This window comes from Natator depressus, chromosome 3 (genome assembly GCF_965152275.1).
Source record: "Natator depressus isolate rNatDep1 chromosome 3, rNatDep2.hap1, whole genome shotgun sequence".
Lineage (NCBI taxonomy): Eukaryota > Metazoa > Chordata > Testudines > Cheloniidae > Natator > Natator depressus.
The window spans coordinates 112898600-112915883 of NC_134236.1; the positions used below are offsets into that span (position 1 = coordinate 112898600).

General features: G+C 42.1%; 1 protein-coding gene across 6 annotated transcripts in view; it reads left to right on the forward strand.

Annotated features, from left to right (window-relative positions):
* The window catches only part of SASH1 (SAM and SH3 domain containing 1), an 835969-nt gene that overhangs the window by 745503 nt on the left and 73182 nt on the right, over window positions 1-17284 (forward strand). For all 6 annotated transcript variants that reach the window (XM_074948572.1, XM_074948573.1, XM_074948576.1 and 3 more), the window contains 4 exons: window positions 8320-8360; window positions 9374-9460; window positions 11745-11857; window positions 15710-15811. In XM_074948572.1, coding sequence (XP_074804673.1) covers window positions 8320-8360; window positions 9374-9460; window positions 11745-11857; window positions 15710-15811 — 343 coding nt within the window. The remainder of the gene's footprint in view (window positions 1-8319; window positions 8361-9373; window positions 9461-11744; window positions 11858-15709; window positions 15812-17284) is intronic.

Here is a 17284-nt window from a genome sequence, read left to right on the forward strand (position 1 = left end):
GGTTGTTTGCCTCATTGTAAACATGGTGTTTTAAACAATGGAAACCAACATTCTGATTAGCTCCTAGTCCCCATATTTGAGCAGTCAAGACTCTGCATGATAGACTAATGAGCTCTGTATATTTGACAGGAAATCCAGGCCAACCCTACTCCCCCTGAACTCATGCTTCTGCATCCTGTCTCTCATCCTGTTTTTAGCAGATCCAGGGATGTTGCAAAGAGAAGTTATTTGTTTTCCCCCTTGGGGAATAGATCTGTTTGCTGTCACTATTCCCTGCACTGGCCTTGTTACGTATTTTAAATGTGGTGTATCCGAGAGCCTTCAGGAAAGGGTAGGAGCTAGATGCCAAGTGCAAGAGCACCATGTACAGGCAGGACAAGGCACAGTCTCCTGTGTGTAAGTTATTCTTCCAGTTAGAGGGGCGGGGAAGGAGGAAAAACTACTGATGGGTAAAAATGGGAGTCAATAACTGAGTGAAACTCTCAGCTCTTTGGCATTCTCATTCTGTTCTAAATCTTTGTGTCACAGTGGATGTCCTGAAGTGTCCCATCATGCAACAAATCACTCACTGCCTCTTGAGTGATATTATTCATCAGTACAGCACAACTTCTAACCAAGAAAATGAAGATATATCATATTAATGTTGTGATTCGTGCTCCCATATCTGTCAGGTTATAGCAAAATGCATTTAAAATGTTCTCTGCCAGTTGATTCTCTAGACCTACATCACGGTTCAGGTTGTAGGAGTCAGGTAGAGGTTGATCTGTCCAGCAGAGTATTCAGGAATGCTTGTATCATGTGCATGCTGCATGATGTAACATTTCTGAGGGGCCTGGCATTCCAGTTTATAGGAGTCCCTGTTCGTTCAGCAGCTGTGTCCTTAACTCTGCTTCAGCTGTTCACAAATGTAAAACTCTGTTGTGCTGTGTGAGTATCTAGTACGTGCCTCTTAAACTGAACCTCCCGCATTTGGAGTCCTTGCACTTTGGCCAGCTCTCTGGCCAATGGGAGGAGGTTTATGGTGTTGTGAATGTTGGGACTGTTTTTTGTGAAAGCTACTTGATTCTCAAGGCATGCAGTGAAATCAGAGCAGCAATGACCAAAGCAGCCATCTGCAGGTTCTGTCTTCCCTTTGGGGGACACTGTTAGTTTAATCCATTCTTACAGGCTGAAGATTTGCTTGCTGGGTATGCAGAGTTTTCAGCCCCACTGCCAATATGTGGTATAAACTCAAATTTATCTTGGGTATTAAACCTCCAGATCAGTGCAGTGCTGAGAGATTACTTGGAGTTCAGTGCTGTCTTGTTCCTTAGCATTTCTTTTAAAACTTGCTTTCTTTATACAAAATAACACACAAGACCCAAACTCTGGACCCTATGGTACTCTAATCCAGTGATTGTTGGCAGTAATATTGAGCACCAACCCTCCTAATCCTCTTCCACTGTAGCGTCCAGACTCCAGGCCAAGCCCCAAAAGCAAAAGGGTCATTAAATCAGCACTCTAGGTCACATTCCCATTGTGCTGGCTTAAATTTGATCAGACTCAATTCTGGCAGCTTGTCACAGTGCCCAGATTAACTGTGGCAGATGACTGTGAGCTCATCTGTGATGAAACAGAAGAGCTACACTGATGGGGATGAGAAGCAGGAAGAGGACAAAAACAGAGAACAATAAAAAACCCAAACAAACCCAGGACACCATAGCTGCACTTAATTAAGGATGGAATAAATTCCCACTGTGTAGGTTAGAAATTGCAAGGAAAATACGGAGTTGGGAGGTGGGGGGAGTAGTTTTATCTCCTAAATTTATGGAGTAGTTAATATAACATTTCTTCATACGCAGTGCTTGCAAGAATCAAAAGGAGTCGGTGAATATGTGTACGACCCCATATTAACTTGTTTGAGGCCAGATTCAGTAGAAGCCAAACTATTTGTGTTGCCTGCAAATAGCCTCCCAAAGAGAAACAGAGCAGGAAACTCCCACAATAACACTCACAATTGGAGTGAAAGGCCAGCCAAACGCAGCCTGTGACGCGTGACAAGTGCTACCAGTGTGTGTCTGAGCAGCTGGAGGAAGATTTCAATCCTAGTAATTTTGTAAAAGGATATTTTTCAAAAGAGCCCTAAACTTGTCACAGCCATGACCAACATGCTTTGTATATAGAGAAACGTTACATTTGTTAGACTGGGCCTAGCTCACTGCTGTGGAAGTATTTTAGAGCTGATGATTATCTGCCTCTTTGCATGGATCCCTCTGTGCATGCTCTTGCCGCTTGCTAAACATCGCATCCCCTGCTGATGGCCATGTTCAGACTGTACTAGTAGAACCAACATGGTTGGCTGAGGTGGGGGGGGGGCCAACAAAAATAACAGCTCAGTGTTTGTTTCCACTGAGAAAGTTTTGACCTGCTTAAAGAGCCATTGCTATGGAAACGTAATGAGAAAATAATTGAATGGAACCTCTGCTTTCCATCTCTTTACAGTGATGCCAGGAAGGTCAGAACCTTGCAGCCTTGCTTTCCCTTCAGGTCCATACAAATTTGATAAGAAACTAAAGGCCCATTTTCCTCCTCTATGCCAGCCCCGTTAGATAAACTATCTCGTATTCAGTCAGTAACAGTTATAAAGATGTCGGTTTTCACACTGATTATGTGACCCTATATAATGCATACAGATAACCAAGTGGCCTTCCAAAGGAGCATGCAGAGGCTTTTGTGTTGGTTTATTCAGCCACCCAAATGTGAATAGTATTTTTAGATCCAAAATCGCATCCTGAACCATCCACTCCAAAAGGGTTGTAAATAGTTATTGACAAGCGTTAAGAGGGCCACTATCAGTTAACTGAAGATCATAATGGTGTTGGTTTCATTTTTTGGACTGCATTGGACACCTGTGGATTTTATGTCCTATAAATAAGATGAGGCCATGTTTTAAAGCATGCCTGCATTTATAAAGTTTAAGCTAAAATAAAAGCCAGTCAGAATCACTTCATTCTCTGCTCCTCTGTTATGGTTTGTTTTGAGAATGATGGGCTTTTTGAAAGCCAACAGCACATTCATAAAAGCAGCACATGGTGTCATTTGTTTCCCTTTCCAATTCTGTAATGGTCCAACTCGGGGCTATTTCACAACTTATGGCACATATGGACTGTGTGTCTTGTAAAACCAGTCACTGTGTATGCAAGATAAGCCCTGGTGCTTTCCTGTCTAAGAAGAAAATCAGCTCACAGTTAATAGGGAAAATTTTAGCCTACCTAGTTCAATAGAGCTGTAGCGAAAAGCCCATTTTCTAGGTGGATACTTTGTTCAACTAGCCTGTGTTGCGTACTTGTGCAGTGATCTCTGGCCTTAGGGGGGTGACTTGGTGGCACAACCTCTAGGGCAGTGGTGGGCAATGGCCTGTCAGGGTAATCTGCTGGCAGGCCGCCAGACAGTTTGTTTACATTTGCATGGCCGCCTACAGCTCCCAGTGGCCGCAGTTTGCCATTCCCAGCCAATGGGAGCTGCAGAACGGCCAGGCAAATGTAAACAAACTGTCTGGAAGCCCGCCAGCAGATTACCCTAACGGGCTGCGAGTGGGCTGCAGGTTGCCCACCACTGCTCTAGGGCTTAAAAAGGAGTGTATGGAATGTGCAAACAGGTAGGTATAGAAATAGCATTACCATCTGCTGTACTTTAATAACAAGATAAGTCCTGGTGGTACCTTTGGTATAGCTGGGGTTGCCATGGTGTGTCTAAAGCTCTATGTACCCAAGACACAACTCCATTGGAGCATATCATTTCCGTAAAATAGGTGTGTAGCAAACATGTTCTTTGGATCCAAAGAGTAGCCTTCATTTTTAACCTATTCTGAGGCAATTTTTTGTTTCTTGTTTCCACATCTCAGGCCCACAAGGTCTTAAAAATAGGCCTAGGAATGGTTTTGAAATTGTGAGATTCACAGATAAAGCTCTGGACATTTCTAAACTCCACTCCTACATAGGATTGGAAAATACTTCTATAGGAAGAGCTCTGTGTAAGCTCAAAAGCTTGTGTGTCTCTCTCCAACAGAAGCTGGTCCAATAAAAGATATTACCTCACCCACCTTGTCTCTCCTCTTTGTGGAATATACTTGGCGATATATCCTTCTTGTATGAAGCTAGATCCATAGATTTCTCAGCTATATGCTGTGACAGAATACATTTCATATGGATGCCTACTAATGAAGTTGTACATCAGAGCACAACAAAACTGAAGGTCTCCCCAGTTGAGTAATGGCATTTGGCTGCCTTTCAGACATGCAGTGCTGAAACTTCTGCCAAGTGTCACTGCATCATTAACTTTCAGTACAAGTTATCAGTCTATGAATGGAAGAACACAAATCACTTTCAGCGCATGCTCACAGAGGAGCTGCAGATTTAACACAGTAAGGAAGTGTAATTGGCAAATCAAACAAAAATCGACTCTGAGGGCCTATGGAATCTTTCACCATACATGTAAGAAGTAGAAACAATCGATATTTTTATATCCTTGGTTAAAAATAAAAAAAAATCAAAGTTGTCTGGGAGAACTTACAGGCAAGTGCCTTGTCTTATTGTCTATACTTGATTTTGTCAGCTTTTCCATCTTGTAAGACAAGCTGTTAGTATTTTCAAGGTCAGCCCAGAGATGGAAGACTTTGCAATTAGAGAATGCATCAAATGACGATTGGACATGTTTGCCCTTCTACCTAAGTACTATCTCTTTGTTTTGTCTGGCACCAGGAATTTGCGTCCTAGGACTATGCTCGGTTTCTTTCTTTCTCTCTCTCTCTCTCTTTCTTTCTTTCTTTCTCTCTTTCTTGTCAGAGTTACAAATTAGATGTTGGCCTGCTTGCTGTGGAATCTCCCCTCCATCACTATATCTAGCCCAGGAACATCAAAAGACTGCTGCTGCTGCTGCAAGTTGTTGGTAGTCAATATGAAATGGGTTGGTGGCCTCAGGCCAGTCCCTAGTGAACAGATGCCCACAATACCACCACCACCACCTGATATGTACTTGTATCCCGGTTGGCAGCTTTGGCAGTGAAGAAGAGGATTAATATGGATTTGAAGGCTGAACAACCCTCTCGCCACAAGAAATGGTCTCTCTGGCTCAAGGCAGAGCTGCCATGGTGGAGCAGCATGGACAAGCTTTCACGGCTTGGCCTACGTTGTTCCTGTTCTGATAATAAATAGGATTCGTTTTCCAGGGATGTCAGTTTGACACCTTCCATGAGCACTGAATTCACTAAAAAAGCATTTGCTGGATGCTGAAGTCCATGCAAAGGCGCAAAAAGGTAACAGGGTTAGTTCTTTCATCACAGAAGCTGAAAGCCAAGTTCTGATGTTGCGCTCATAGACAGGTCCATGTGCTTTATGTTTGGGATCAAGGAATGAGTGAGTGATGCCGTTTAGGAAATGCCAGTGCCATCATTACATTAGAAATCCATTAGAAATTGAAGTCAATGGGAGTTTTGTCACTGACTTCAGTGAGGCTAGTATTTCATTCAAAGTCTAAAGGGACTGAGACCTTTTCTCCTGTGCCTGTTGTGCAAGCTCTTTCCTGAGAACCAAATATTTGACTGCAAGGGCTGTGAACCACCTAGGTTATTAATTTTCTCCCTAGAAGTTATCCCATCCAAGAGTAAACTTCATCAGCAAGGATATCAACAAATGCCCCCTTCCACCTGGTGCAGTCCAAATCTGGAATGTGGTTGCATCAGCTGGTTTGCCGTTTGTGCCGGATTACATTTCTAATCAGACTGAAGTAGAAAGGAGATGGCATTTCACAGCTCTGCTGTGCCAGCTTCTCTTTGCCCGGATGAATTACTGAATCAAAACTAAACTTCATGCTGTCTCATTTTCCCTTTAATGATGTCTTTTCAAATTGATGAGCATGATCTTCATGCTTACAAAGTGCTGGCCTATAATTGCTTGGATTGTTTACATTGTGAATCCGTATGAAACAAAAAAGTTTTCCCTTCTGAGGTTTTCTGAATTGATCAAAAACTCTGTGGTGCCCTCTGCTGGGAACCCAAGAAAATGCAGAAGAGCATGGGGAATTCAGACAAAAAGGTTCATGAAATACAGAAGAACCTCAGAGTTGCAAACACTAGAGTTACGAACTGGCCAGTCAACCACAGACCTCATTTGGAAAGTATACAATCAAGCAGCAGCAGACACACACACACAAATACAGTGCAGTACCATGTTAAATGTAATCTGCTTTTAAAAAGGGAGGGGGGAGTTTAAAAAAAAAGACAAGGTAAGACAAGCTCACGAAAGCTTATGCTTTAATAAATTTGTTAGTCTCTAAGGTGCCACAAGTATTCCTGTTCTTTTTAAGGTAAGGAAACTGTCTGTGCTTGTTTCATATAAATTAAGATGGTTAAAAGCTGCATTTTTCTTCATTGTGTAGTTTCAAAGCTGTATTAAGTCAATGTTCAGTTGTAAACTTCTGAAAGAACAACCATAACATTTTGTTCAGTTACGAACAACCTCCATTCCCGAGGTGTTTGTAATTCTGAGGTTCTACTGTAAGTGGAGTATGGCATGTTCTGTATACAAGACTTGAACTGGGGTGATGGTAGTGTTTTATTGTGGGTTTTTTTGTAGGTTGAAATATGCATGTTTTTATTTGCATAGGTACAACATAGGCATTGTATTACCAGGCATTATTGTATAGTAATATGTAACAGAGCACTATGCACACATAATCACGCTCATAATGGCCTGCACTGAGTGTGTGAAGCCAACAGAAACATTTTCATTGACCTAAATGGGCTTTGCTTCAGACTCCTAGATAGAGATTTTCATCTGAAGATTTCAAAGAACTTTGCAAAGTTCAGTAACTATTATTCATGGACTTAAAAACTGAGCAAATGAGTGTTCCTTATCGCTTTGGCTGATATTCTTACAGAATATGGGCTAAAAATAAGTCCTTTTAGCTGGATTTTGAGTGAGGAAGAAGTAGTAAAGCACATGATGGAAGTCAGGAAAGTGGCTGATGATCAACTCTGCCGCAGACATCCTGGGTGATCTGAGGCAAGGCACTTAGCTTTTCCGTGCATTGGTTTGCCATCTATAAAGTCAGGGAAATGATAGTTCCCTCTCTCACAGTGGTATGGTGAGGGTTTAATTAATGAGTACAGTAAAAGCTGTGTTATTCAGCTCTGTACCAACCGGAAAGCTCTCTAAACCAGCATTTCTAATCTTCATAGAAAGTCTGGTGTATAGTCCGGTTGGCGCAGGGCCGACAGGCTCCCTACGTGGCTCCGCATGGCTCCCCGAAAGCGGTGACATGTCCCTGCTGCTCCTAGGCAGAGGAACATCCACGAGGGGTTGGGAGTGCGGGCTCTGGGAGGGAGTTTGGGTGTGGGATGGGGCTCTGGAACGGGGGTTGGGACGTGGGAGGAGGCTTGGGGTGCCAGAACCGGGGGAGACTCACCTCAGGCGGCTCCATGCAAGCAGCGACGTGTCCTGGCTGCTCCTGGGCTGAGGCAGGCGGCTCTGTGCACTGCCTCCACCCAGGTGCTGCCCCCGCAGCTCCCATTGGCCGTGGTTCCTGGCCAATGGTTGCTGCAGAGCCAGTGCTTGGGGTGCGATGGGGTCAGTGTGCAGATCCTCCATGGCTGTTCCTCCACCTAGGAGCAGCTGGGACAGGTCGCCGCTTGCTTGGAGCTGCCTGAGGTGAGTGCCCCCCGAGCCTCCTCCCATGTCCCAACCCCCTGTCCGGAGCCCGCACCCCAGCCCGGCACCCCTTCCCACACCCAAATTCCCTCCCTCTTAGTTAACCGGCACCCCCTATTCCCTGAACATGCCAAATAAAACAGCTTTTACTGTAGTTTATAAAGCATTTTGTACTCGTAAAATGAAAGGCACTATAGAAGTGCAAAGAGTTATACTGTCAGTTAAACAACATAGCCGTAGACTAAATGAATACAGCATCACAGAAATACAGCTTCTAAATTAGTCAGAATTCAACTTTATTATATAGAAGAAGAAGAAAAATATGTGAATCATATTTATCCCTTAGATGTAACTTATGATCCCTTAGATGTAACTTTGGGGTTTTAAATGCATATTTGTCTGTCTTGGTCAAAATAAACTTGCTTCAGGGTTTTCAGAGAGGAACTGAGTTAACGTGGTCAAACTACTGTGATCAGAGCTCAGAAGCTGTTTGTAAATAGCTACATTTAGAAGAAAAAGAAGGGAAAACATTTGCTGATGCATTCGCTTGAAACCACAATTTACTGTAACCAGATAGCTCCCAGGAGATGTGAGAACTCTGCAATAATTAGTCCATTTCTCTTTTGTGTTCTAGGCTTTCCCTTCATAAATCAAGTTCTGAAGAAAGCTCTGTAGGTCAGTATGTTTCATTTCATGTTTCTCTCTCTGTTTAATTCTTACATCTCTTTAAGTTTTGTGTATGTTGGGTGCGATTATCAGAAGAGCTGAGTGCCAACAAATCCTAACTGAAGTTTGTGGAAGTTGGGGGTGGGGGGTTACACCTTTAAAAATGAGGTACAGCATCTACAAGTGGTAGACGGATCCAGTCCAGCTAATACTGTCATTTTGTAAATATGCAACTTGTGAGGTGCAAATCCTAGAATGTTAGATCATTGCTGGTTTGTCCGTTTGCCTTCTTCAAGCCACCTCCCGCACTAACTTTCAAATCATTAGGCATAATTTGCCAGCCTCTCTCCCTTAATTTTTGAGATACTTTGTGTTGTTTTAAAATGGTGTATTTGTATTTCAAAGTTTATTTTTCAGACTGCCCTCTCACACTTAGCTCCTGTAACTAGCTCTGGTACTCATTAGCTAGAGGTATAAAATCCTGAGGTTTTTGCTGAGGGTATTTGGTTTTTATTCCTTCTAGGGCTACCCATACCCGATTTAAACTGAGAAAACTAGAAAACAAATAAATGGCAGGAGACGGAGTTAATGGTCTCATAGCATTTCTCATGCAGATCAGCAAAGGGAATATATAACAAAATAACATTCCTTATCTGAGTTGGTGTTTAGTCTAAATAATTGTGCCTTAGCTAAAGAGAATAAAAAAACAAAATACTGCAAAAATACAGCGAGACTTGACATGAACAGTTAAACAAATGTCAACATGAACACAAAAGGGTCTGTGTGTTATAATTCAAAAAATGCCTCTTGGTAACTTCTCAATCCTCCACAACCATCCTTGATGCCAAAGAACATACATTTCTTTTAGATAGTTAGATTAGCACAATTCTTATACAGATCAAATTCAGAAAATGAGCAAATTTGGGGAATTTTTCTTTCTTGGTAAAGTTACATGCTGAAGTTTTCAAACGGGAAAATCTAATTTTCGTATTAATGTTCTTTTCCTGTACATTTTTCTTAAGGGAAAGCAGACTGGAAAAAGAAGAATAAGTATTTTTGGCAGAATTTCCGAAAGAACCAGAAAGGAATAATGAGACAGACTTCGAAAGGTAAAGCCTTTAAGGACACAGTGACACACTGCACTAAAAATGAGTCTCTGTAGCTCCTTAAAGTCTAAGAAACAAGTATCACAAAACAGAAACTAAAACAAGATTATAGTAACTTGGCAGATACGGATCTATGTAAGTCTAATCTGCTCGACAAATATGATCACAGATTTGATCCATTGTGACTTTAGCTTGGGGTGGGCAAACTTATTGGCCCGAGGGCCACGTCTGGGAATAGAAATTGTATGGTGGGCCATGAATGCTCACAACATTGGGGTTGGGGTGCAGAAGGGGTTGAGGGCTCTGGTTGGAGGTGCAGGCTCCGGGGTGGGGCCAGAAATGAGGAGTTCAGGGTGCGGGAGGGGGCTCCGGGCTGGTGCAGGCTCCGCTTGGGGGTGCGGGCTCCGGAATGGGGCTGGGGATGAGAGGTTTGGGGTGCAGGAGGGAGCTCCGGCCTGGGATTGAGGGGTTCAAAGGGTGGGAGGGGGATCAGGGCTGGGGCAGGGGGTTGGGGCATGGGAAGAGGCTCTGGGGTGCAGGATCCAAGCGGCTCCCAGAAACAGCGGCATGTCCCCCCTCCGGCTCCTACACAGAGGCGAGACCAGGCTGCTCTGCACGCTGCCCCGTCCACAGGAACCACCCCTGCAGCTCCCATTGGAGCACTGGAGGGGGCCATTGGAGTGCATAGGAGCCGGAGCGGGGCCATGCTGCGGCTTCCAAGAGTCACATGGTGTGGCCCCCAACCCTGCATCCTGGCTGGAGTGGTGCAAGCCCCAGCTCCCGCTTCCCAGCGGGAGTTCGCAGGCCAGCTTAAAACAGCTAAGGGCTGTAGTTTTTCCACCCCGGCTTTAGCTGCACTTAAAGGATGAGTTATCAGCTGTATTCTGTTAGGCCTCAATCCTGCAAGGTTCTGGGTGGCCTGTTGAAGTCAATGGGAAATGAGAGTATTCTATTAGTGGAACATGTATATCTAAATGTCCTAGAATAATATGAAAATATTAGTGTGAAATTCTGGGGAATGGGAAATGCATGTTTTCAAATATAACATCTGATCCCCTTTTTTTGCCCCAAGGCTGTGCTTTGATGCCTCTTGATCTCTTAGTTGCTCACTTTGGCCTAACCCAGCTGATTTGAGGGAGGTTGTTGCAAGTCACAGTTTGGAGGCTCAGAATGTTCCTACCATTGCAAATAGAGAGAGAGATTTTCAGTTGAAGCTGGGTTGAAAAAAGCTGTATGTTTAAGATGGGTTGCATTTGGCATGTAAATAGGAGGTCTAAAGATACTTTGTATTTATTGGCTACACTTGCTATGATTTATTCTTATGGCTGACGTGTTTGTTTAAAGAATAGTTAGCAAAAGACTCCACCCTGCTTTGGGTCTGCAGTACCTTCTCCAGTTTACTTTAAGGCTGAGCTCAGCATGGGTCTGCATAGTGCCAGTTTGCAAGCATAAAAAGGAATGAAAGAGTATCTGCCTGCAAATGAAAACACATAATATGAATCCACCAGTTAGGTTATCGGGGCTTCTTCCCCAGTTCTGCTCCAAGTGGACACTTATCATTGCTCTGTACTGTCTTAAAGAGTCACACAGGTGCAGTGATGCTGTAGTGCAAACATGGAGAGCGGGAAGGTGCTTGCAGACGCGCTCTCTTCTGGTTGGATCACTCTGTTGCAGGCAGATGCCACCCCAAACCACTGAACAGGCACAATGAATGTGGTGAAAGTATGTTAAAGATGACAGGACTCTGTTTAGGATGTAAAAAATGTCTTTAGAAGTGACTTATCAAGGCAAGTTGCTACATTAGCATCCCCTTTACTGCTCTGGCCACTTTCAGATGTGGTCCCAGTCACTGCTATATATACACCTATACGCATTATGATTTTGGCCGCATCTGCTTTCTTCTTACCAAACTCTGCTGGTTTCAGCACGCATAGTAGGACATTTATTGTAGGTGAGGGGCATTGATCTCCATCACTGTGGAGGAATAAGGCTGCCCTCTTTCCTGTATTTTCCAATGGAACAAAAGTGGCAACCTGCAGGTTCATCACTGTGTTACGCTGCATCCCTCTGCCTGATGCAGTATCCGTCACGAAGCTGTGACAACCACAGTTTTTCCCTGCACAGATCAAATTGTGGTGTATGGGGAGGGTTCATTCAGCCTAGCCTGACCCAACTGGGAGCTGTGTTCTGGAACTGAAGCAGCATCGCCAATGCTTGTTTCCAAACATTCACCTTTTGGCGCTAAGTCGTTTTATAGGTGCGTTTCATCTCTTCCTTTCTTCTTCAGGAGAGGATGTTGGTTATGTGGCAAGTGAGATCACAATGAGCGATGAGGAACGGATCCAGCTGATGATGATGGTGAAAGAGAAGATGATCACCATTGAGGAAGCACTTGCTAGGGTATGAGATGCATATAGTTTCCCATGATTCATTCTACCCAGCTTCCTCTGGGGAGGATGCCCGGTATCCTGTCATCTGTTGACCCTAGCAGGGTGTTTTTCTGAGTAGTGCAGTGTTGTGCAAAGAACAAAGTGGTGGTCCCCAATATCTCTGCGAGTGTGATAGTGCCTGCACTTTATCATAAGGTCACGAGGCTGACTCCACAGTGAAGGCTGAGGTTGCACTTTCAAACTAAACCCCTATTTTCAAACACTTCTAACTTTGTTCAAGGAACTAGTATCCTTTTTAGTACAAAATTTCTTATGCTTTCAAGCCCAGCATTTATGTAGTTCTGAAAGAGGACCGGTGCCTTAGTCATGTTTGGAAAAGAATTAGGCTGAGATACTAAATGCCAAGCATAAATAGCACACTCAGCTTCACTAACTTCAGAAGAATACCCCAGGCTATGAAATGCACCAGTCTGAGACATTCAAAGGTTTGGGTTTATGACTGTACCCATAAAGAGAAGGAAAATATGATGAATAGTTTGAACTCGGAAGTCTTACTGAATGTCATAACACAATTCTGTGTAACCTCTAAAGAGGGTAGACCCTTGATGCATGTGGAGAAAGCTAATCACATAACTGCAAGTAATTGAGTCATCGTTTTCTTATCCTAACTTCCATCCCAGCCACATCATTCACTATCCTTTCTCATTATGTAGTGTCAAATTCAGGTCTGGTCTACACCTAAAACTTCCATAGACCTAGCTACTGCCTGTTGAGGGGGTGCATTTACTATAGTGACAGAAAAAAATCTTCCATCACCGACAAGTGTCTACACTACAGTGGCATAGCTGTAGCTGTGCCACTCTAGCGCATGTAGTGTAGATACACCTGCAAAATTGTGATTCTCTTGTGCCAGGGATATCTTGTATTTTATTTGCCTGTGAGGGACTGTGTGCATTCATAGCAATGTATAAATAATAATATAGACTCTGCAGTGTTTTATAAAATAATAGAACAAATAGTTTTAGCATATGATACATGGAGACAGAGTAGATGTATCAGTGCATCTTTAAATAAATATATTCTAAGTGTCACTCACGTGGAGTTAGAATATTTCAAAAGCATTCGGGCTGTCTGAGCTAAGGGAGCTTGTTCCCTGTGTTAGAGGACAGCCTGCAACCGTTCAGCGCACGTTTCTGCAAGCCCTTTTCCTGTCGAAGTTCCCCCATCTGCTTACTGACCAAACCCAGTGTTGGTTAGTTTTTAATACCACATTCAGGCTAGCGCTGTAAATACCCATCTAACATCTTGCTTCAATTGATTCCTCACAAATAAGCATAAGATTTCATCTGATGTTCCCTCACCAGGATACCTTTCTGTACTGGACATTGTCCATGTCAGGCTTTGCAGTTTTTATCTGTTCTTGCTAGAATGTGCTTATTCATTAGCTGTTGTCATGCTGCTCAGGGCTACGTATACAGTTTAATCTGGGGGTGTAATTCCCAGCTCAAGAAGACATACCTGCACTAGCTCTGATCCAGATGGCCCATAAAAATAGAGTGCAGCCGGGGCAGCATGAAAGCGAGAGGGGCTAGCAACTGGGCTCTGCTCTATTTTTAGTATGCTACCTCAATCGGAGCTAGCATGGGTAGCTCTCCTAGAGCTGGGAATTTCTCCATTTTGTTCTTAGACAAAAGGTGATTTATTTTGTTCAAGTTTCATGAAAATCTGTTCAGCCATTTTTGGGGACTTATCATTAAAATAAAGACATTCTTTTTTTCACAGAATGCACTGGCTGACATGAACTTTTCTTTGCAATGTTTAAAAAGTAAAAGCCTAAGATATATAATATATACGTTAATGTAGCATTAAGGTTGACATTTGCATAAGAGCCAAGAAATTCAGTGTTCAGATTGCCACAGCAATAACATTGTCCCTTTGTGCAAATATGTGATCACACAACATACGTGCTGTAACACCAAGTATTATGTATGTGCAGCTTAGGTTATGGGAAAAGATGGAGTTTAAGCATAAAATGGTGCTCTTTTACTTTCTGTTTATTTACACACACTTCCTTGAGTTAGAGTGGCAAAAAAGATGAAGATCCTTTCTTTTATATTATATGTATGCAGGGTTGTAGCCATGTTCATCCCAGGATATTAGAGATACAAGGTAGGTGAGGTGATATCTATTATTGGATCAACTTCTGTTAATGAGAGACACACCAGCTTTTGAGCTTACACAAAACTCTTCTTGAGGTCTGGGAATGGTACTCAGAGTGTCACAGATAAATACAAGGGTGCACTGGACCCTGCCATAACCACTGATGCAAAAGCTGCAGGTATCTCTCCACTGCTATGATGATCAATATCCCCCACAACACCCCTTTCAGAATTCATGGGTCCTACATATGCCTATCAAGGCATGTGATATACCTCATCCAGTGCACTGATTGCTCCCATCAGGCATTGCAAAACCTTTCCAAAAGGCTGGATGGTGGTGAGTTGCACAGTGGGGTACCTACCCATGGTACACTGCTCTCTCCATCGATACAAGCACTCCTGTTGAGTACATGCACTGCCAACACAATGAGACAAGTATTCACACGCACCGGTGATGTATCAATGGCAGCAGCTGTATGCTGACGTAACTTAGATCGACATAACTTTGTAGAGTAGATATAGCCTTGGACACTCTGATTACCTTCCCCAGACCTTAAAAAGAGCTCTGTGAAGCTCCAAAGCTTGTCTCTTTCACCAGGAAAAGTTGGTCCAGGAAAAGATATGACCTCAGCTACCCTCTTTTATATTGTATTGTATATACCCTCTTTTATATTGCTTGGTGAATAGTACGTCCCATTTGCTAACATGTATGAAATCGTATAATAAAAAAGTATTGTTAAGATTCCTAGTGTAACCTTAACACTAACAAATTTCTCATTTTCTCTGCAATTAATTCTTTACCCTTGCATTGTTTTGTGTGTGTAATAATAAAGTATAATGTGCATTATGCTTGTAGTTGCACTTCTTCCCTCTGGTGGCCTGAATTACTAGCAATAAAATGTACATCAGAAATTTTATCTTGTTTCCTTTAACAAATTTAGGTCTTGATCCAAAGCCCTTTCAAGTCAATGACAGTCTTTCCACTGATGTCAATGGACTTTAATCAAGACTGTAAACCAGGAACTGAGAATGTTTGGGGACCTAATTTTCAAACCTGGATTTTGATGGCTGCATGTTTATATACATCTGTTGTGTCTACAAATGCCACACTTGTGCACACAAATGGTTACTGAAATATGCAGTTTCCAAATTTGCTAGGGGGCCATTCTCATGTTGCATGCACAACAGATGCAAGCTTGTGTCCAACTTCAGTGTCCTCCTTGACAATATGACCCTTTAGGAGTTAGTTCTTTTCTGTGTATTATACCTTTTTATTGTAAAACAATAAAGATAATCATTAGTTTTAAATTTAAAAGAGCTGAATCTCAAACTTCCATCCCTAGATCACTTTCTTTGTAAGGGAGTTATAAAGACTACCTTGAGTTAACCTATGCAGTGCAAAGTGTTTCTTTAGAAAGGAATATATAATTTTGCATCTTGGGAGCCAGAGTTCATCAGTTAAAACACAGTGTTTCCAGATCACTTCCTCCATTTGATTAGTGTCATTTCCTCAAAACTTTTTTCCATTCTAATGTAATTAGAAGATTAAAAAAGAGAAATGCACTGCAGAAGTTCTGTTTTTCCCATCTTTACAACAGTATGGACAGAAACTGAAAGTGACTATTTGTTGCTGAACAATGGGTTTATGCACATCTCGTAGTTTAGTATTCATTGAGTAACATTTCCTTGTTCTTTAATTTCAGCTGAAGGAATATGAGGCCCAGCACAGGCAGTCAGGCATCATAGACTCTGCAGATTGGCCTGATGGCTCGTATCCAACATTTGACGGGTCTTCCAATTGTAATGTGAGTACCTGTCTCTATGATATCACTACCCTAATGCTACAAAACCTTTTATTGATATCCAAAAATATCCCACCTCACCAGACTGATTTATTCAACACCATCTTTTTGTGTCATGGGATACAGTGCTGCTGTCATCTAACCATCAGGAGGTCCTCAGTATTGATTGAAAATCCTCAAGGTCCAAAGCCTTAAGCAAGGATTGAAAATAACTCTCTAAATATCTTTTTTTTGCATCCAGCTCTTCATCACTTACCATTCAAAACAAACAATACTCTAGGCAAAATACCCACCTACTATAGAGAAGTTATTTAGAACCTTTTTAGGCAATGGGACCTCTTTATCAAATGAAGTCAACCTCCTCAACTGATGTGAATCAGCATAGTTCCATAGACTTCCACAGAGCTCGCTGATTTACGTTAGCTGAGGATCTGGCTATGATCTGAGTGCCCACTGTTTTCCATTCAAATAGCTCCAACCATCCATTTGCTAACTCCCAGCTCAGAATGTTTGCAATTTATGCCAGACCCATAAACATGAAGAGTTTTCCTGCCTTGTTTTTTTTACATCTGAGTTATGTAGATAATGACTTTCCTTGTTTGTATGGACATCAGATAATCTGTGTCACACAATATTGAGTAAATTAATATTTGGAAGGAAGAAATCATCATTTTTGTAAAGTTGTCTACTCCCATCTGTTTATCTAATTGAAAGTTCATAGATAAATCGTATGCCCAAACACATTTGGCAGTCCTATTCAGATTCTTTGTATCCCACATAATTAAATCATAGACCCTTGAGATTTTTTTTAAAACCATGAATGGAATCTTTTAGTAAACGCAGTGGGAGGTTGGCTTCTCATTGTTAGTTGCTCAGAGAAATTCTGTGTCTTCTTCTTTGGAGATTTTAAAAAAGGGGAACACAAAAATGGGGAAGTTAGTTAAATGGAAATTAAAAGATACAATCCAAAAGTGAAATGCCTGTAAGTATCATGGAAACTGTTTAATAACACTGTAACACAGGTTAAAATTAAATGTATACCCCAAATAAAAAAATTGTAAAAGGACCAAAAAAGTGCCATTGTGGCCGAACAACAAAGTAAAAGAAGTGGTTAGAGGCAAAAAAGCATCCTTTTAAAAATGGGAAGTTAAATCCTACTGAGAAAAATAGAAAGGAGCATAAACTCTGGCAAGTTGAGTTACTTGTAAAAGTATAATTAAGCTGGCTGAAAAAGAATTTGAAGAGCAATTAGCCAAAGACTCAAAAACGAACAGCAAAAACTTTAAGTAAATCAGAAGCATGAAGCCTGCTAAACAATCAGTGGACAATCGAGGTGTTAAAGGAGCACTCAAGGAAGACAAGGCCATTGCAGAGAAACGAAATGAATTCTTTGCTTCAGTCTTCACTGAAGAGGATGTGAGGGAGATTCCCACACCTGAGCCATTTTTTTAGGTGACAAAAATGAGGAACTGTCCT